Source organism: Parus major, chromosome 3 (assembly GCF_001522545.3).
Source record: "Parus major isolate Abel chromosome 3, Parus_major1.1, whole genome shotgun sequence".
Classification (NCBI taxonomy): Eukaryota; Metazoa; Chordata; class Aves; order Passeriformes; family Paridae; genus Parus; species Parus major.
The window spans coordinates 94,818,328-94,841,341 of NC_031770.1; the positions used below are offsets into that span (position 1 = coordinate 94,818,328).

Sequence of the window (23,014 nt, forward strand, 5' to 3'; positions counted from 1 at the left end):
CATCTACATCTACATCTACATCTACATCTACATCTACATCATCTGTGGTTCTGTCCTTAGTCAGTAAGAGAAGCAGACACTTTACAGACACAGCCCACCTGATCTGCTTAAGATATCTTCTTGAGAATTAAACTAATAACCACTAGAAGTGCCTGTTTCTCTCCATTGACAACAAAGGGACTCAGACTCGATGCCCACATTAAAGATACCCATACTCAGATGAATATCATCCAGAGAGCATCTTCTGGTATCTCATGTTCACTCAGAAGTTATGTCATTATTAGACCAGTCTTAAAACACACATTCCTAACTATGGAGTAATGAACATTTCATAACTTATATTTTGATAATCAGCTACCCATACTATATTTCAACATTTTCCAGCACTGGAAAAGAAAGTTCCTAGATCTGTCATTACAGTGACATGCTAGGCCAGTATTTCAGCTGGTGCAAACTGAAAGAAACCAGTAGAGCTGGGATAATTTACACCTGCTCAAGAGCCAGTCCATCAACTTCTGATAGCATCTTTTCAGCTTAGATGTATTTTCAACACTAGTACACCTAAACAGATAGGCATTTCTAAAGTGTGGGTCATATTTTGGGTTAAGCAAATCAAAGTGAGAAATTTCAGGTAGTAGGTGGCTTGCGCACTAACATTTTGGTAATAGGAAATAGTGTTTGATAAAATAGTTTTTATGTCAGTAGACAAAGTAATAAATCAAGAGTTGTAAATACAAAGCTATACAGCACAATAATTAATATTTCAGCCACAAGATAGTATTTCTTCTACACAGTGGTTAGGGATCCTGGGATGATAGTAGGCTGTAGTTAAGCAGCAGAACTGGTTGATGACTAGGCTATGTCTAGAAAAAAAATGCTCTAATGATAAAATATTATATCATACATATTATCTGCTTGAATACAGAGGAAAGCTAATCAATAAGGAAGATTGTATGGTATTTCTACATCACAAGATATTCCAAGCCAGTAGTGGGTTATCTGTTTATCATAAAAGGTGGTTTTATTTTAGTTGCTATGTTTTTCAAGATCATCATAATTCACATTTGTGTTTCAGTGCCACAAAAATTAAAGGTAACAGAGTACCAGATTTTCAGTGTACAAGTAAGGACTGCCACTTACACTTCCTATTTGAAAAATGTCCATCTTGAATAACTGAATAGAAGGAGACAATGAAGGATTAGTGGATAACTAGTCTGTGCTATTTGAAAAGCAAATACACTAATAATTTTCTAAAGTAAAATGTACAAAGAAGTCCTACATTAATTGAAATATTAAGGATAAAACCTGGTGCCAAGGAGATTGTTCCATAGAAACTGAGGCTTTGTGGGGCACTTGTAACTACACTGATGGGCACTCAGATGCAGCAAAGGAACATCAAAGTAATTAAAGAAGCAATAAGATATAGATCCAAAATTGCCAGTGCCTTCAAGTTTAGCATGAAGTATCAACAAACACTGGTGAAATAAGTCCAAATCTAGCTGTAATTGAAACACAAAGTAAAAAAAAAATAAAAATTCTCAAGTCATCCTGAGAACTGCTCAGGTACGCAGTGACTATTCTAGGCCAACTTTTGAAATGTGAAAGGTTTCAGGGATTGTTTCCTAAAAGGGGGGGTTGTGTTTGTAAATGATCACCAAGGGGAGGAATATGTTATACCTTGCCTCCACAAGTGAAAAGTCAAAATATGAATCATGTATTGTATGACAGAAGACAAATTCTTTTTGAATAAGTAAGCTGGGTGAAAACTGTAACTACAGTATTTTTTATTGTTTGTTTGGCTATATCCTTTCCTGGTCTCCCATCCATTCAAATGAAGAAGGAAAAGGTAGTGGAAGAGAGTGTAAAACACTAATCCCAGACGAGAGAGGAGGGAAAGTAAAAATATTTAAATAAGTTTAATTTCCCATTTTAATTTTTGGCCTTTTTTTTTCATCTCCTTTCTTTAACAACTATTTTACTCAGGTCTCTTATCTCCAGGCAGCAGTTAATTTTAATGAGGAAGATGTTTATATATGCCACATCATCTCCTCAATAACAGTTGGGTTCTAAGCCTGCTCTGGTGAGGCACCTGTATCATCTGTTTATCAATATGAAATTTTAAATACTGAATCAGTTTATGTATTAGCTAAGGGTGTTCTAGAAAGTATGTTACACTACCAGCTTGTTGTGAACTATACGCCTTTTCTTTGATTCAGCTCTGTAAAATTTAATCTTGCTTTCATTTCACATTTCTGTGATTCCTTATATTTGATCTTTAACTCAGTAACTACTTTTACAGTGTGCTGTATAATGGCTGTCTGTTACATGACTGCAAAATCCAGAGAGGTAAAAGATTTACTCTACCCCTTGTATAAGTTTCGAACAAGTGATGCAAACTGAAGGTTTTTATTTTCTGAAGGGAATGAATTTGTCTCACAAAGACACAAGCTAGCCAGTTTAAGTGAAGAATGCACAAAGTTATATCCTTTTTATGTTAACTTTAGGTTTGCATGAACAAAGAATACACAACACAGTTTTAAAATAATATCAGATTATTCTAGCCCTCTTCCACAAAATATAATGACAATTTAGATATTCTAGATTGTAAATTTGTTCTTTTTAACTCCCAGCAGATATAACAAATGGCAGGAGGAAATTATAGTGGAGTAGTGTAGAACAGTTATTAAGAGCTGGAATCCTTTAGCCATTTCGACAGAAGTGCACTTGTACTGCGCTAAAAAAAAAGTGAATAATTTAATTTCTTATTGCACCTTTCATCCAAGGATCTCAAAGCACTTTACAAACATTATTTTAAAAAGCCTCACAACACCCCTGTGAGGTAGGTATTTTAACCCCATTTTACAGATGGGAAATTGAGATACAGAGAAGTTGAGTGACTCTTTCCATGTCATACCAGGAGTCACAGAAGAATAAGAATTATAGCCCCTACATCCTTGATTGTTTCCTCCTTTTGTTCCTATAACATCCAATTTTAAGCAATATTTTGTCAGAAGAAATGGCTTGCTGGTTTTAGTGTAGGGAGTCATGCAAAACAGCACCTTCCTTTTGAAAAGGAAAATACACAGCATTTAGATTGAGAGATTCTGCAGAGAGAGGCAATGATACTTCAGAAATAGCAGCTACATTCCTACCAAAGGACAAAGACTTCTGAAACAAGACATTCCATGTCTGTGGTCTGTGTATCAAATTACTCACTTTTCTTCCAAGCATGGGAAAACATGATGGCTAAGAAGCTAAACCTAAATGTGGTCACACAGGCTTCCTGTCCAGATGGATGGTTTCATTATCCAGCATTTCCTGATTTAAAACACTTCACTGCTCTTGCCACTGCTACTTGTCAGTTCCTAAGTGCTCAGCACATGATATGACTGCATCACCATTCTTCTCCCTTTAAGCTGTAATGCAAAATACATGCACTCACCTCCTCATTACAGTCTTTGATAGCTGGCCTATGAGAAACATTTAGTAAGACAATGTCAGCACAAATGAATTCCAAATCTTAGAAAGTTACAGCATAATATGGGGAGGAGGATTGTTTGTACACTGCCATCTTCAGGAAAATCTTGTAAGGAAATTGAAGAGGTGGAAAACTCACTGAGCTCTCAACTTCTCCACTCCATGTGGAAGAAACAGAGGATGTGTGTAACTCTCCAAGGACCTAAGCAAGGTCTCCTAAAAGTCTAAACACTACTGCTGACATAGGATTTGGATTAGAGCCCAAGTATTTGAATATGCCTATTTCAGGGATGCACTGAACTCTGAAGTTGACCATATGCATGAAGAATCCTTTCTTCATCTCTGCAAGATTTCCTGAAGTTATTTTATACTGGAAGCGCTATAGGTAAAGACCTAGGAAATTTGGTTGTTATAACAACTGGTTCCTTTATGGACTTTATATACTTAATGGAAGTCAAAAGAAAAAGATTACTTTCACTTGATTAATTGTTTCTAGCTATTCCATTATATTCCCTTTTTTTTCCCCCCACTTCTCCCCCTCAGCCTTCTACAACTACTTACAATAGTTATAATACTGGGACTTATTGTTTAGATTCTCCTACAGTTACAGTATTCAATTAATAGCCAATGCTCAAAGTAAAATAAATAGAGAGTAGAAGTCATTAAGCGTGGCAAGGAAGTTCTGAGCTGAAGAACACAGCACACTACATTAGGAGTCAGTATTATAAATTAATAGTGAAGACTACAGTGCATCAAGCCCATATAGACTTTTAAACATGCACTATTTTCCACCTTATGCATGTTTTAATTCTTTTTGTTATGTCTTGATCTTTTCATTTTCTATAGGTTTCACTTTTTATCTGGTTTTGCTTGCTGAAAATTTAAGTACCACCTTTCTTTTTCTTGGGTTTTTTTTTTATTTTTCTGTAAGGACCAAAAGTAATCCTCACAGATCTGAATTTTTTTCCTTTTGTGGAGCAATTACTAACACATAAAGACTAACACATAAATATATTCCTCTTTAATTCATCTTCTACACATTTTAAAAATAATAATAAATTATTTTGTTATAACACCATTTTGAAGATGTATTTTCTGTATAAATCAGTGTATTCTTGCCTAAAGGCAGAGGTGCTTTACATAACCAATGCCCTGAAATACTCCTATCTTTTTTGCCATTTGTATAACCTATTATTATGCCTCTGCTTATGTCACACCTGCATCAATAGTATCCTGATCTACAAATGTTCACATTAAGTATTGGTAGAACATGGATGTTCTTACTAGGGTTATTCCTATTAATATAAAGACAGAGCATCAGCTAAAACAGAGCAATATACTTTTAACATTTTCTGTCATTTGTTATGCATCCATGTTTTCCCAATCCAAATCCCTATGAGCTACCTGTATCAGTACAGTTTTGGAAAGTGATCTAAGGATATCTGACAGATCCTCTGACAAGATCATGACTGAGGTAATTTTGCTTCAAGTGCCAGACTGCAAGAGCTTCTTGGAGGTTATCTAGGTTCTGACTGAAGCCAGTATGTTTAAGATTTTGTCATTTCACCACAAGATACTGCTTGCCTTTCTTTGATTTTAAAGAGATTGTCACATGCTATTGACAGTGCACTGGTACCATGGAATCATGCAGTAGCTTAGGCTGGAAGGGACCTTGGGATGCTATGTGGTCCAACACCTGCCCAAAAATAGTGCCAGCTTAGAGCAATTATCAGGGACCTCTTCTGTCCATTTGGCTTTAAAGGTCTTCTAGGATAGAAAAAACACATAATCTTTGGGAAGTCTGTTCCTGTGTTTGAGCACTGTCATGGTGAGAAATTCATTCTTATTTCTAAATGGATGGTTTTTTGGTACAACTTGTGTCTTGTCTCTTTTGCTACACACATCCTCTCTTCACTCTCCATACAAGCAGTTGCAGCCTAAGTTCTCCCCTTAACATTTCCTTCCTCAAATGAACAAACTGTGCTTTTTTTCAGTGTTTCTGCAGATCATGTGGTCCAGCTCTTTAATCGTGCCGCTTGTTCATCACTGGACTGCAATATTTCAAGAGTTTCTTGTCCTGATGAGCCCAAAACTGGACCTATTACTCCAAATACAAAAGTGTAAGTGCTGCATAAAATGGAATAATTTCTTTTCCTTTTAATTTCTGTTTCTCAAGTCTTTTCATCCTGATAGACAAGCATTATTTCCAAAAGTCAAAAGGCAATGAATTTTCTGGGAATTATCTTGTTTTCCTCTACCACAGAGACAGCAGAAAATACTTTTTGGTTACCTACAGGAATCCCCTTAGGTAGAAAAGGTGTCTGATTAGTATGAAGCCTGCTTGTTTGGTTTGAAGTATCTGCAATATTTGGCATGAAGGAATATGTTCAGGTTTGAGAAGGAACTTGCTGATGTTATCTGTGAACAGAAGTGGATATGATGGGTTTGCAAAGGCAGGAAAATTTAGCTAGTCCTACCTGGTACACACTTCTTTGTGAATCAGGTTCAGGCAGCCCTTAATTGTTTTAACTTGACTTCTGTCTGGGCAGATAATGAGATGGCTTTAGCTGATGACTGGCATTAATTTTATCCTACTTTTTCTCCCCAGGAAGTTGATAGGAGGGAGGCAAGATATTTTATCTCATAGCCTTATAATGATTCAGTGGAGTTTGGCAGTTTCCTGCCTTCTCTCAGGGTTCCACAGCTCAGCAGGGCACCAGGCAATGATGGAACCAAACTGTTCTCCAGTACTGGGATACAGCAGGAAGCCAGCAGGGGAGCAGAAGACCAGCTGCACTGATGGCAGAACACCCACTCAGAGAGCTCTAGGTACAGAGCTTCTCATGGGCTATTCCTAAGACTGCTCCAGAGACAGTGACCCATGCCTACATCGCTCTCCATATTCATTGCTTCACAAAGGATGCAGCCTGAACACATTTTAAGTTTATAAGGCAGTATTTTCTTTCTCACACACAAATCTCTGAGACGAGAGGTTGTAATCTTTAGTACAGGGATACATCATCTCTATTTACTGTTTTGATTTCAGTTCAGATCTCTGACTCAGTGTCAGACCATATTGAACATGTCTCCATATAAACTACACATTCCATTTGCAGCTAATGGACAAAAACATGCATCCTGGGATACAATTTTTCATCCTAACCTAGGTATCTATAGTAGATTGGCTGAATTATCCCCTAAAAGTGATTATATATCTTGATTGGTTATCAATTAAACTGACAGGGTGAATCTTATCCTTACTGCTTTTACTCAAAATTTTCAAGCTGATCCTTGCTGAATTCCAATGACACCTTTAGTATGACACAGTAGGAGCTGCTGAGTGGAAGGAATGAAGAGCTACCCAAAAGGAACTATTTTTTGGTTGTGGATAGACATGAAAGGCTGGTGTGGATGGGATACTACAGATACTTTCAATGGGATATATGCTTATGACTGCATGATTTACATTAGTGTTTGGTCTCCATTATAAGTTTAATTATTTTTTTCATAGTTGTGTTTGATTATAAAGAAAGCCTGTTTGTACTTTGATAAGCTGACCTGACTGGCAAAGGGATAGAGGCTTGTATCACTACCATTCTAGACGATCAGAAGTACTAAAGGTATCATTGAAATTTCTTCTTCATGTCTCTCTATACCCTCAATGAGTTCAGTGCCAAGGGATCTGGAAAGAAAAATACATCTATATTCACAAGTGCCAGACTTCATCTGAAATGTAAAGCTCTTAGTTAAGGTGTTTTTCCTTTATTTTTATCCCTTCAACTAGTTTTTTTATCTACATTTGTCACATTCCCTATGTTCTCATAATAGGGAAGGCCAAGTAATAGTCCATAATGTCAGAAAGTAAATACAAAGGATTATTTACCTGTTTGATTATAGCCTTCTATTATTAATATTCTGCTCTGTCCCTATTAATTAGGGACAGAACAGTAAACAGAGAAGTGGAATGTGATTATTCATGCTGCCATAACTCTTTGTGAGGCTCTGGCATGATTTTGACTTGAGTAACTCAGCAGTTTTGCAGCAGTTTCCAAATGAAGTGAAAAGCTGCTGGTTAGGAACCATTCCCAAGGAGTCTGAATGGGGTGAATGTATTTTGGAAACTAAAAGATTAGCTATATATGCACCCAAATCATGCAGCAGTTGAACTTGGCATTAAATGAGTGGACTATGGTCTGTGTTATTCTCTCACATAGATGTAGTCATTGATTAATGTGACTGAAGGGACAAAGACAGGGAAATCCATAAGCTGAGATCAATGGAAAATGCATTTCAGAAGGAACGAATAAGGTAAATGTGAACCATTTACCATGGGTTTACATGGCAAAGTTTTGGTAGCAGGGTGGGCTACAACTTCCAACAACTTCTCCCATGTTCAGGAGAGCCAATGCCAGCCAGCTCCACAGTAGACCCACTGCTGACAAAGGCCAAGTCCATCAATGATGGTAGGAACACCTCTGTGATAACATATTTAAGAAGGAAAAAGAAAATTTATTGGGCAGAATTAATTGCAGATAGAGAAGAGTTGAGTGAGAATATGTGGAACAGGAGGGCCAAGAGATGCTCCAGGCACTGGAGCCAAGATTCCCCTGCAGCCTGTGGTGAGGCAGCTGTGCCCCTGCAGCCCATGGAAGTCCATGGTGGGGCAGAGATCCACCTGCAGCCTGTGGAGGTCCCCACCTCTGAGCAAGTGGATGCTTGCAGGAGGCTGTGACTCTGTGGAAAGGCCGCACTGGAACAGGCTCCTGTGAGGATCTGTGGCCCCATGGAGAGAGGAGCCCATCCTGGAGCAAGTTTTCTGGCAGGACTGCTGACCCCATGAAGGACCCACACTGGAAGAGTCTGCTCTTGAAGGGCTGCACCTGTATAAAGGGACCCATGCTGAAGCAGTGTGAAGAATAGAAGCCCATGGGAAAAACTCATCCTGAAGTTCATGGAGGACTGTCTCCCATGGGAGGGACCCCACACTGGAGCAGGGGAAGGACTTCTTTCTCTGAGATGGAAGCAGTGAGAGAAAAAACCTGTAACCTGCAACCCTCATTCCCTGTCCTCCTGCACTCCCAGAGAGAGCAGGTAGACCCTGGAAAGGAGGCTTTATTTTGCTTCTCATTAGCCTACTCTGATTTTCACTGGTAAATTCAAATATTTTCCCCAAGTTGACTCTGTTCTGCCTTTGATGGAAACTGGTCTCCCTGACTTTATCTCAGCTCAGGAGGGGAATGATAAGAGTGGCTTTGGTGGACACCAGGCATCTAGCCAAGGTCAACCCTGGCCAATCATGCTACTCCACTCAGCCAAGTACACGTAAACAGTGAACCTCAAAAAAGAGAAAATGGTGGCTCTTATCTACCTACAGTCTTTAGTACCTCCTGTTTCTTTGCCATCTATGTGTACTGATGGCCCATGTGACTGTAAATGTGTAAGAATGAGAGTAGAGTACTAAACACCTGTCAAATGCAGGAAATGCATGCTATAGTACCAGATACAGACCACCTTTTATGTCACTATGGCATCTGCAAAGATATTTCTAGTAAGGCTCTTCCAAGACCCTGTCCACCTAAAGTCCCCACATTTTAGAAACTGAGGGATTTCAGACTGCTCTTCAGATCTGCACTGGAATATCCATCCTGATGATGAAAGCTTGTATCTCTTAAAAGGAGAGTATTTGCTGGACAAATGTAACAACCAAAAAATTTACATGCATTTCCATACATTTCCAACTACACAGGTACCTATTAGCTGTGATGGCAGTGGCTTTGTTGCAAGTCTCACAGTGCTTAAACTGAGTACAGCAGCACAGCCTCAGTGCACAGCATCTGTGCTGTGCTGAAAATAACTATCCTCCCAGAGACAACAAGCAACAACAACAACAAAAAATCTATCAAATAACCACAATTGCCAGTTTTCCAAGATACACACATGTAGATACAGAGACAATCTTGCACCATACAAAACTAAAACCTGAGTCTGAGTCTGGTCTCAGGATGCTCCAGCCTAGAAGTTATTTTGCTGAAGGCCTCTAGTGAAAGTAATGTATGTGAGATAAACCCAATACCTTACTTCTGCCTGAAATTACTTCTGTTTTTATTTTTTTCACTTTAACATATTGTTCCCTTTCAATTGCCTTTTTTGTGATTATTTTTAGGTTCTAGTCTCATTAACTTAATTTTCAGAGGTGCTTAAGTATCTGAGCTATTTAGGAGCCAATGGAATTAACCTATCCAACATGAACTTTTCCCCTCTGTTCTTTTGCATCTGGTGTTGTATTATGTTTTATGACTTAAAATGAATTTATCAAATGGAACTGCATCAAATCCATTCTTAAAACTCAGATAAACTGTGTACATTATTTCTACACTGCTTATCTTCTCAATGATGTGCAATTTGCAGATTTCAAGCAGAACACTTACTTGCCAGAGGACAGTTATTCTTTCTTTAATAAATACATTGCTGTTTAATTTATGTATTTTTTAATAGTTGGTAATTTTGGCTCATTGCTATTTGTATCTTATACAGACTTCAAGTGTAGTTTAAAAATCCTTGTTTACAATATTCTAAAAAGTCTCAGAGAGTCTACATATATTGGATGGGGTTCTAAAAGTGCTCTGCATGTGTCTAGTTCTGATTCTACTACTGACAATGATAAAGAATTCTATCATTAAGAAAAAAAGACACAGTAAGCTACTTCGTATCATGAACTATAGGAAAATGCTCACATATAATTAGGGAGGAGAAAATAAAACAGAAAAAGCTTTGCTGCATTGCCTGTGGGTATGGATATTTTGTTTAGCCCTGATCTTCCATCTTAAAGCCTTTTAACTGTTAATTTAAAGACTGGACATAATGCAGACTCTTTACTGCAGCTTTCACATCTGTCATTTCCTGCTGTCCATGAAGGAATCTGAATAGTATATTTAATTTGCTCTCTGCAGTATTCCCATGCTTACCTCCTAAGTGTTTATTTACATCTTTCTGCATTTTTGTTTCCTGCATAAGCCCTGTCATCCCTTTTACATTTGGAACTTACTGTTTCCATTTCTGTGTCCAAAGACCCTCCAGCCACTGAATCAAATTTTTTCTTAAACTCATACCAGACCTTTAATGGGGAATCCCTTAAAAAAATAATTCTTATGAATAGCAGCAGTAATTTCTAAAACACTTTTAGATTAGACTTCTCAAATGGCATGTTGTATAGAAAGAAACAGTCACATTTCTATTTTTCTTGGTGACAGAACTACATCTATACTCATCTGTGCCATAAACCTGGGAGACACCTGAACACTGATCAACTGTTCAAAGCTCTGCTTTGATGTGTACAGCTCCAGCTTTACAAAGCTCTCCTCCTATCTGCTATTTAAGCACCAAAAATGGGTCTTTCCACACATAAGTTTCCAGACAAACTTAATCCAAAAGGTATGCTCTAATGCACACCTGACAGAAAAAGGCTTCCCATGAAATGTTGCTTTGATTGGCTTGCTTAATTTGCAGCCAAGCGAAGAAAAGCCTGTTCCTTCCTTTCCCCTGCTCACCCCCACCTGCCATCGCCCAGGTTAAACACATTGTTTAGTGAGTCATTCACTAAAGAACCAGAAGAGTAAGAGTATAAGCTCTCATGTTCATATAGATTACATACCATATTTCCCAAAAAGATTTGATAACCACTGCAATAAAAGCTAGACTGGATTCAAGCTCCATTAGGAAGCAGAAAACACAGAGTAGAGCAAGACCCAAACTTTTTTGTTGTTGTTGTTGTTGTAATGCTATTTGGTCATAAAAAAATGCAATCTCTTTATTGTAGGTATTATACAAGGACACTTGCCTTGAAGAGAGAAATACAGTGGCTGTTCCCTGTGCCCAGGATTGATTTTGTAGCCTAATATTAAGAAGTCAATCCGTAAGATGGTTACAAGATCGTTGAAGCAAAGACAGCATGGCCCAATTTCTCAGGAGAATATCCCACTTTGGCCTATGACAGTTCTGGAATGTCTTTTCTAGGGTGTGACAGAGCTCCATCAATGTGTGTAAGAGGACTCTCTATGCAAAGCAGTCACTGGTCTAGTCTCCAACCTTCTGTGTTAGAAAAGAAGACAAATGCCATTGAACTCCTGCATCACTTCTTACACTTAACTAACCAACTGCATTACAGATAGGGACAGAATTTTCATTCCATTCTATTGTGAAACATTTATTTCACTTCACAATTGTAATGAGATGCTAAGGCAGGATTCCAGTTTCTATTCATCTAAAAGTTATCCTTTTTGGCTGTATTTCCAGGAAAGGACATTCATAGACTGTGCTCAATAGATAATAAACAAACACTACTATAAACTTTAGTATACTTTTTATAAGTCAAACTTCAGCCCTATTCCTAACAGTCATTCCTAATAATGATCTGTGATTCTCTATTTCTACTATTACTTTTTAAATATATTTTTCTCTTAATGATCTGAGGGCAAAGTTCTATCCAACACATTGCAATAAAGAAGAAACAATTTTTAACTTTCCACTGGATGCCAGCCTTAAAGTTGAACAATGTTTTAATTATTGCAGATGACAGAATGACAATATTCTGTAAATCTTCAGCCCTGTTCTTTACAGGGTGTCCAAGAAATTGCTTAGCAGATGTATCTTGTTTATAGAGAACTTCTATAATAAGTGAAGGCAGTTGGTGAAACAATAGATTTGATACAATAGAAATCAGAAGAAAAGCATTTGCACAGCTTGCCTTAAAGTATATATGACAAGTAAGGAATCTCACCACATATGCTTTGTAATGACAGAACCCTTGTCTGACATGGGCCTGAGCAGCTTTGCAAACACTCCTATGTTAGGTGACGGGAAGTGTTCATGACACACAGACCTTGCCCTTGTTCTGTCAGTAATCCATGTCTGTGGAGCACAAGGAAGAAAATGTCTGCTTGATCTGTCTGTTTTTGTAATTGTAAGCTCAGTTCTCCTGTGGCATTCCTTTAGTGTCACAGCAATAGCAGTACTTACCCTTCCTATTTAACAGTACAGCCTGAAAAATTAAGCTTTTGGCATGACAGAACTATCAGATGATGAGTTCACCTAATAAACCCCCACCATGTCTTGAGTTGTCAATTCTGTTAACTTTCTTTGACAGAGCCACCACAATTTTTTGCTATAGCAATAATATTTTCTGCAGACAGCGTATAATATCTGCCACACTCTCCATGTGGTTGTATGGATACTTGAAATACTTAATGTTAGTGACTACTTTCAGTAGTTTCTGCATGAAGCCTTAATGTAACCACATAATTCTGAGGATTTCAACAACATTGACCAAACCCAGCTTCCTTTAAGTGGTTTCTTTCCTATGATTAGTTTTGGGGTTTTTTCTGTATTCTGCTATATGACTTGGCCTTCCTTGCTGTCCAGCTCACTAACTGTAGCTCCCAGAGTCTACTCTCTAGGAAAAAAAATTGAATAATATGTTAATTTACAGAAGGGCAAGTATTTCTTATGGTAAAAAAGACTATGTTGTATGTGATATAAGTGACAAAAGAACAAATGTCAATTGTTTTGAGACCTGTGAAATAAGGAAGAAACACTTCCATGATACAAAAGTATTCAAAATTACATATATATGTTCATTAATTACATATATATGTTCATTACACATCAATGCTTTTGTTTCAAAACAACTATTTTTTTAAGATTATGTATTTCAGTTAAACAAAATTTCTGTGACTTGAGGCATTTTCTAGAGAAGCAAATTTGATTTGTGAGAACAGACATGGATCAGAAGAAATTATCAATACAGTCTGTAATTTTATTTCATTTTAGTATCTCCTGCAGGAGCTCTAATAGGGCAAAATTAACTCCCATAGTTACCAGATTAAGTTCTCTGCTTTTCAGGGTGAAAAGCTACCATTTGTGTTTGCTCTTTTAGGACAAGAACTGTAAGCCCAGTGAGAACTGTGAATTAACAGGGTCATCAAAATTGTCTTAGAGCTGCACTCTAAACACAAGAGGAAAAACAGGAACCTCTAACACTGACCAAGCAAATGTTATATTAAAGAATCAGTATATCTGTAGAGTCAAAAAGGATTCACACATAGTCTGTGGTGACTATGTAAGGTGCAGTACAGTGTGGGCAATAGACACTTTGAAGTAGCACTGTGAAAGACAAAGGAATTCAAAGAGAGATCATGAAGAGTTCAGTTCTGTACAACCCCGAATGTGTTTCTAAAAGTGACATATTCCAGATGTGCGACCTTCTGCAACAATGTCAGGTCATTTACAAATATGGATGCAAAGAGCTGGTCTATAAATTGAGCTAATTAATGGTTCTTTAAAGCACTATATGTATAACAAGTGGCTTCTTGGCACAGTTGTACCAAAAACAGGAGATCATTGGCAATGAACAGGTTACAGAGAGTCTAAGTGAGAACAGAGCTACAGCTCTAAGACTTCAGAACTTTAATTTCTTCTCCAATCCATCTTATTCCAGAAAGAATTAATTTTACTGTAAGGTCTTGCCAGACAACAAATGGAATAGAAAAAAAATCAAGGATCCACACAGCATTTTTCTGCAGACAGAAGGATGCAATGGAAATGCAGAAAAAGCAGCCTTTCCTTGAAGACTGCAGCCTGTGAGAATCCAAAGCAATGCTGCTGAGACATGGTTGCTTTCCAGACTTACTGCTCTTGCAAGGCTAGAGAAAGCTTTGTTCACAGACAAGCCCTGAAACAATTTGACAGTACAATGGACCCAACATCTCAAGTTCATCTAATCCTGAAGAAAGGGGTTAGCGTATTAAAAATGCAAACAAGCAAGCTCCTTGCCATGTAAAACTGTTTCAGAATAAAGCAGCATTGAAATCAGATGTGGCGCTGAATGTGCTCCTCGATGCTTTTACTAAGGCCTTCAGTTCAGACCCTGAACTCTTTAAGTATGCTAATGTCCTCTACAGAATTTCTGCTTACATCAACCAAAGTCGTGTATGACACAGATCTATAATCTGTTTCATCAAAAGTGAGTAATTTCTTTACACTGCAGAAAGCTATAATTAAATCATTTGCTTTTGAAGGGTCAGATATTTCATATTATCATTTAAGGCCTTTCATTTGTAGGAAAGAAGTTAAATATGTAAACCTCTACATGAGAATGATACTTAAGTACATTCCTAACTTTAAATGTGGAAGTTAAGATAGAGAGGGATATTAAAGTTTCTAGCCCAGAAAGTTTATTGACTTCTAAGTTAAACATTCTAATTGAAGGAAGTCTTCTCAAACGGTTCTTCAAATGGAGGAAAAGTTAGGGATGACACGTGCAACATACCTCCTCACGTAAATGGAATTCTACTGACATAAAGCTATTCTTGATTTGTCTTGATGCAAACAAGCTCAGTATCAGACCCAGCCTTACTTCAAAGAATTAAAAAACTACGTTTAAATAATGCGGTTTAATGAGTTTAAATTATATTGTCTATGTATAGTAAAGACCTTGAGCATGGAATACAGTAAAAAGCAGAATTTACTAACACTTGAGTCATATTTAAGCAATCAACAAACCAACCAACTGACCGACCAACCAACCAACCAACCAACCAACCACAAACACGTAACAGTAACAAAAAGATCCAAACGTTTTCCACAGGAACTAGAAGTATCCAGGGGGTATTTACCAGCTAGCTGTTTCCCCACCCTACTCCAACAACCTGGAGGTTTTCAGGCCTGAGCTACCAAATGTTTTAATTGCATTATTTCCAACAAAAACTTTTAGTGAAAAGGCTGTCTGAATCTCTTAATATGAAATATAAACAGCTGAACAGCAGAACTTGCAATCCGCGCTTGCTTCTTCAATGGAAAAAGCAGGTATCACAGATTCACAGAATATTCTGAGTAGGAAGGGAACTCCAAGGATCATCAAGAGCAACTCCTAAGGAAATAGCCCATAGAGGGATCAAACACACAGCCTTGGCATTATTATCATTATGCTACAATCAACTGAGCTAGCCTCAGTATCGATAAAAGTTCTGATCCTGAGCCTTAACTCAACATCTCCCAGGTTTGGGCACTTAACCAGACCAGACTGTTAACTAGACCAGAAAGGTAACTTTAACTTTTTACCCAGAGGAAAAGAATGCAATGGCCAGGATAAAAGTCTGCCAGAAGCAACTCTAAGTTTTTTCCTTTACTTCAGGTTGTTATTATTAGGGTGTGAGACACCCTAAGCACAGGGTATCCTCTTTTACCAAAGTATAGTACAGCAGCAAAATTTATTAGCAAAGAGTTTAGATCTGCTTTGCCTTATGTAAATATCAGGTGTTTTTTTAGTCTTCTTTGGCCCTGAAAAAGACACTTTTTCCCCTATACAGTGTCCTAGGCAGTGCAATTATGCTTTCTGGCCTCTTTATTCAAAGCTATAATTTACTTCCATTAGGTGTTTTGTCTGTGAGGTACATGAGTGTAGCTCCCTGCTCTAATTAAGACTGAACACCAACTGTGTTCACCAAATACATGACCACTTTCCTTCTAGCAGTTTGAATAAATGAGTATGATTAGTGGTCAGCAGGCTGACAGATGACCTTGCTAATACAGACAGGTTGTCTTCATTTTATCAAGATGTTTACTTTATCAGGAGTGTTTTCAGCAGCATGCACAGCTGGAAAGCTGTGTGCCACCACGTTTTCCTCAGCACATGGGCTTCTTTCATCTTTTAGATTGGTGTTTGGATCCCCTCTTGCTTAGAGGACACAAGTGCTTCAGACACAATCTTCTAAGGGGATCAGGAAGATAGTGGAGTGCACTAACAATCTTAATAGAGTTGACAGGTGGTTTTCACATTTTGAGGGTCTATCTGTGATGAGTTCATTGAAATCAAAGAAAAAGACACAAAAATATTATGAGACTTTTTTAAAAGCAATCCTACTTGGATTTAAACAAAGTATTTAAATCCAAATACTTAGTAATTTAATTTTTACTTTTTAAATTAAACAAATACTTTTGGATTCAATGATCTTAGAGGTCTCTTCCAATCTAAATAATTCTATTATTCTATGAAATATGAAAACAGGTAGAATGCCACTCTGTGTTCACGTGCTAGTTTTTCTTAGTAGAAAAACCTATACTGTGTCTTCCTTTGAATACACACTGCTATCTGTGGTTTACAGATATTTTTGAAGTGTATTTCACTTGAAAAATTAGGTGCAATACCACATATTAGTATACTGGCTATGCCAACTACTTTGAGTTCAATAGAAAATGTAAGGGACAATCTAAAAGACTCCTAACACACCTGTTAAGAAACTGCAATAGTTTTTGTAGCATCTTAGACAATCATTTTGTAGCATTCTAGACCTAAAGAAATTTGACACATCACTCAAACCCATTTCACACATCTATGAAATAGATTTGAGTGATGTATCAAATTTCCTTAGGTCTAGAATCAACCTAACTCCTTGTGTTCCTGATAAGAAAATTCCTGGAGTACAAGCATTTTGAATGACTTCATGTTATATGGACGAAATGGTTCCTTGGAAAATCTGTTCCAGAAGCTTCTCCAAGGGAGATTTTTTTAAAATAGAAAAGTATTGTGAAACAGTCTTCAGGATCCAACTACCTGAAGCAAGCTCGTATCAGAAAAAGGTGCTTTGGTTTGCCTTGAAAACTGAATGCACACTTCAGTTTTTAATCCAAAGGTTCTTGGCAGTTGCTATCACAGAGAAGTAGTACTCCAAAAGCAGCCTTTAGTCTCGCTCCTTCCCATTTGTATTTCAATTTACAGGTTAGGTTATCATAGGTAACACAGGTCATCTCTATCTTTCCTGTTTTCCTGGGACAGAAGGGAAATCAGAAAGATTCATCTTTCCTTTAGTGGCTGTGTTGAACATAAGGGTTTCTCAAGTCTCTTCACAGATAGATGGATAAATACTTGCTCTTCAAAGAGATTCAGATTTAATGGAAATTTAGAAGATATGCTAGCCATCGATGGGGTTTAAAACATGAATTTTGGTTCAAAGGATTGTGTACAGAAGTACATGCACAGAATTTAAAACTCATCAAAAAAAGTTTGGTTGTTTTTTTTCCTTGTAGTTTTAAATTGGTATTTTGAGATTTATCAGACTATTAGAATACATCTGTGTTTTGCAAGTCTTTCAGATCACCAATGGAAGGCTACAAAGATGTGATTTTCAAAAAGGCTGTGATGGTTTCAGTGAACGCCCAAGTATTTCCAAAAGGAACTGTTTATCTATATTACCTGTATACTATCTATATCTGCTGAGAACCCCATCCAAAATTCCCATTTCTGTAAACAAAAAAGGAATGGGTAATGACTCACCAGTGACATGCCTGAGTTTCCCAGGATTTACCCTTTTCTATCAGAAAACTAAATTTGACCTAAGAAGCAGTAAAATACCTTACCCTTACCATCCTACCCTCTCCCTTCCCCCCTTTCCCATTTCTACGCCTATAGTCCTATCCTGTACTCACTGATGGAATTCTTCTGTCACCAATATTTATGATTTTAACTATTTTGCTCATCTAGACTACTTCTGGAAATTTTCTCAATTGCTATGATCTACAGCACTAGTGACAGAAACCTTTATGAGAACTCTGTAGGCATCTTGATGAGTGGATAATTCTGCATTTTGTTTCTAGGCACAGGAATACTATAAGACATTAAGACTTCCTGCTAAGGTGACTTATAAGGTGGTTTAGTACAATATTATAGTGAGCCTTGTCTGAGCAGCAAGTAATTGAGACAACTAAATGCAAAGCTGACAGTTCTAATTTTCCATATAGTCAATAGGTAAAAGGCAAGAGTCATATTTAGACCATGTAGTTTAAGGATACCTGATTTTGCATCTTACGTTTCTGGTAAATCAACAGTCCAGATTCTATCAATGAAGCTTATGCTACAAGCAGGATAAAGTGAAACATTGGAAACAATAGGAAAGAAACTATTTAAAAAAATATGATTTATTGATTAGTCTCTAGACCTCAACAAAATCAAACTGTTATCACACTCTGCTCTTTGGCATAGACATAAGGAACTCCATATTACCTTCCTAATTAATTGTTAGAGACTCTTCCTTGTGAATCATCTCTGCTCTTACTGGGACTGTTGCATACTGATTACTATGTTGATACTCAAAAACATCATGAAATATTTTTCAGATAAAATTCTATTATCACTTCTTTGATTTCATGAGGAATTTTTCTTAATGACTAATCATTTAGATAGAACATACATTTATTTATTAATGTACATTTGTTTTATTACTGGAATAGTGTAAGTTCCTAAGAAAAACTTGACCTGCTTAAGTAATATGCAGAGCAGCCAACAGAGGTACCTTTGTAAATTTTTTGCAGTTCTTAACCACAGCCTACTATATATGGAAGGAAAGCAGTCAATAAACAATGTCAGCCTCTTCACATTGATTAGGACCACTAACTGCATGTGTAACTGTGTTGGAATAAGAAAACCACTGTGTTTCATTATGACAGAAAAATAAACTGTGTATCAAGCCTGCTGGCTTGCCAGAAGCAATTTTCTTGAGCTCTTGAGTTTTGCTTTAGTTTTTTTTTGGGTTTTTTTATCCCTTTCATCATTTTTGATAGTGTAGATTCAAAAAAGTTTTTAATGTCAGCTGAAATCACAGCAGCAGTTGCACCATAATCTAAGCACCAACAAACTTAGTCACTGCTATTTTTAAAGAAACTGCTGGACATCCTGCACTTGTTCATCAAGAGAGCAACAGCAGTTGCACATCAGCCTGAACCAACACAGCTTCTCTTCCAGGTTCTGAAACAGCGGAGTTCCCTGCAAAAGGAAATTACTTCCTTCTTGCATCAAACTCATGCAACTTTTAAGACTGACCATTTATCCTCTACCAATTTTGTGGTAAATTCAGGCAATTAAGGAAACGCTACAGATACAGTATCTGAGAAAACTCTGATAGCCACCCAGCTGGCCACCATCTCACCCAAAGGGAAAGAATACTTCCAAAGTTTTTCTTTAAGATTTATGTTCTGACCTTACAGAATGCTGAAACAAAAGTCATACAACTTTCATACCTGGTTCCTAAGAGGAATCCAACTGAGGAGTGCTGAAAGCTTTTCTTATATTTTTATTGGTTAGAAAGGTGAATCTACCCAACCAAAAACGTGTTCCCTGGAAATGGGAACAAAATACTTTTTAGATAGCTCATTAATTTTTGCATGATTCCTTCATTTCACCCCAGTGCATTATGATGTCTGTCATCAGCATAAGGAGTAAATGGACAATGATTACATATTTTGAAAGTATTATAAAAATTCCAATATCCCAAAAAAAGAGAAAGTTGAATAGGCTAATCACATTGCTACTGCATTAATTTGGTTACTACCAGTAACCTGTATGTCTAAATGGCATTTATGCCATGGCATGATAACAAAAATATATAAACTTTAGAAAGACGTTATCTATGTAAACCTGTCACTCGCTATATTTTTAATAACATCAACTAAAGCACGTAAAATTCAAGTCTAAAAGAACTAAAGTATATTATAATAGTTCGGAATAGTTTCTTGGGGTAGAGGGAAGTATAGGGCAAAATTTTCAAAGGGAACAGGTCCAATTTTTCTCACTAAAATTATCTGAAAACTTGTGACAGAATTTATGTGGGCAATTGTTGATATTCTTTAAATAGATCTAGCAAATACCCTTGCAAATGATCAGTACAGGCACCCAGCTGTAGCTGATGCTTTGCTTGTACCTTTGTGAATATTCTCCTGGTAACTGCATGCATTAATCCGCTACTAGGATTACGTTTTATGCAAGCATTTTTAGCACAAACACACCTCCACCCTCCTTGTTTGAAATGTGAGTGCTGGTGTATTAAAAATATTTGGAAGACAGACTTATTAAAATAAATGTTAAGAGAACACAGTGGGGTATATTTTCAGTGTGGAGCAGAGAGATTTAACTGCATGACTTCCATTAGCTTTAATGAGAACTGAACTGCTAAATCCTCACACACCACACTAGAAGATTAACCCAGAAAACACACATTGTTTACTTTTTACTAATACTCTGATTATTACCACGTTCTTCCTCCTCCTCCTCTTCTTCCTCCTCTTCTTCTTCCTCCTCCTCTTCATCCTCCACATCTTCACCTTCCTCTTCATCCTCCTCTTCTTCCTCCTCAATCTCCTCTTCTTCTTCTCGATCTATCTCCTCATCATCCTCCTCCTCGTCACCTTGCTCCTCATTATCATCAGAATATTCCTCCTCTTCTTCATCCTCTTCCTCTTCTTCCTCTTCCTTTTCATCCATTTCCTCTGTTCCATCAGTTTCATAGCACTCATCTACCGAAGAGTTGTCTGCTTTAACCACAAAGGGTTTTCTTTTGGGGGCTGGTTCTTGGGGTTGCTTATCTTGTGTTTTTCTTTTTTTTGCCAATGGACAGCCATAAACACTGTTCAAAAATAAAAGATGCAAATTATTACACTATCCTCCAGATTTTATTTAGTCATATATTCTAATTCTATATCATGATTAGCTTCTGTTCACAAAAGGCATGTTTTCAAAGCAAAGTTATGTTTAGGCAATGATGACCAAGGGGGAGGACACAAAACCTGTGAAAATGCAAGTGACTATTATTTGTCTGAAAATGTCACACATATACAGCAGCGTAACAGTTTCAGAAGTGGTACAAACTCCTCATTCATTTTTCTCTCCTACATGTTACACTCCTTTCTAAGGCAGATGAATATAGTTAAAAAAACAACTATCTTGTCATACCTATAGCTAGCAATACAACATTCAGGAATAAAGCAATGCTTCATAATTTTGTAGTGTTCAGCATTTTGATTGTGTGCAATTATGTTTCAATGATGTTTAAATAAAAAAAATCATATTTTGAATGTCTTTGGTTATTATTATTATAAATAATAACATATTAATACAAAAAAAATTAACCTCTCTTAAATTCCCTACTGTTTCTCTCTATTATATGCTATAAGGATGGAAAAATGAGAAAGCAAGCTCCCCAACACAACCAACCCAAATAATTAACATGGCCAGTGTTACAAGTGTCCTCATATTAAAAAAAAATCAAACAATAAACAAAACCTTTTGTCAATGATGGACTTTTCAAAATTGACTACCACTTCCTTATCAATCATTTTAATACATTGTAACAGAAACAGTATTTCAGAGTCCTGATCCTCTACCAGAGTAGCCAACTGTTTCTCAAAGGTTACAGAATCTGTGTTTGTGGAACCTGATCTCCTTTCTGTAGCCTCTACAATCTTCTGTGCAGTGACTGCATACACTCATTACTTTTTGTTCAAAGAACTCCCTCTTTGAACTTTTTTATTGTGTGATTATAATATTACTCAACCTATATCAGTTTTTTGTCTTCTTCCTGTGATTAACTAGTTTTGGGATATTCCAACTGTTCTTTATAACCTTTTCTGCATACCTACTAATAACTTACCCTTTTTATGTTATATTCTTTCTCCCTTTATCTGAATACACCAAGGATCTCTTATTTTCTTCCACTCTAATAATGCTTCATATTCTGTTGACAGACCACTGAAAAGTCTGGTGCTTTACCACATTTAGTACTACACTATGTGGTATCCTCATAGTCTTGATCTCAGTCTAATTTAATTGCATCCCAGCTGCAATGCATACCCATTACTTAAACTGCTACTTAGGTAAAAATAAATCTGTGTAAGCACCCAATCATTTTATTGAAGTGCCTAACTTAGGTATGGTCTTACCTAAATTTCAAATCACTTGTTCACAGTCTGCCTGGCACACACATATCTAAGGAACATAGAGAGTCACAAAAGATGCTATTCATAAATGATCTGCTACAGGAGATCTTCTCTGTGCAACACAGGCAGCTTTCACTCTGTGGAGACAATAGGTGTCTTTGAAGTCTAGTCCAGCATGCCTAAAAAAACCCTGCCTCCATTAACACTATGGAGAATTTTAAGTACATCCATCTAGCCAGATTCCAATGCACCTCACTTGGGAGTAGGGTAGTAATCCTAGCGGAATATGTATTCCAGACACCTGTGTCAAAGTTGAGACCTACTGGTGCAGGCTAGAGGGGGAATAGATCCACAGCCTTCAGATTCCAGAGCCATGCTCCATCCAGAAGGCATATTAGATGGAAGAGCATCCTCTTATGGAAGATGAGCCCCAGTGCTCCTGACAGCAAGAAACTCATTTAACAGGCAAGCAAAAGCCCAAATCTTCACTAATTTTAAGAGCCCTAAACCTGAAAAAATAGGGATCCCTAAGCTGCTGGTGTTTTCTCTTTGGCCTATAATTGTTTCTATCTAAAGACACTTCAAGTAAAACCTATAAATATAGAAGAAATCCTTGTTCTAGTAGAACAACAGTTCAATGCCAAATGTCCGTCCTGCCTCTTGTCCTGAGTCCTCCTCTTGGTCAGGACCCAGCTGCCTAGAATCAAGGGGTAATGTAGGAAATCATCCCACATCATCACAGTCAAGGCACAAACAGGAATTCAATTTCCACTGGTCTGGA

At 37.2% G+C, this 23,014-nt stretch overlaps 1 protein-coding gene across 16 annotated transcripts in view; it reads right to left on the reverse strand.

The window, feature by feature from the left end:
• MYT1L (myelin transcription factor 1 like) overlaps positions 1 to 23,014 on the reverse strand; it is a 307,933-nt gene that overhangs the window by 83,560 nt on the left and 201,359 nt on the right. For 11 of the 16 annotated variants that reach the window (XM_033513050.1, XM_015621697.3, XM_015621694.2 and 8 more), the window contains exon 6: positions 20,551 to 20,924. In XM_033513050.1, coding sequence (XP_033368941.1) covers positions 20,551 to 20,924 — 374 coding nt within the window. Of the gene's footprint in view, positions 1 to 19,542; positions 19,564 to 20,550; positions 20,925 to 23,014 lie in introns of those variants that run through there. The other 5 variants (XM_015621695.3, XM_019006099.2, XM_015621703.2 and 2 more) reach the window with 2 other exon arrangements.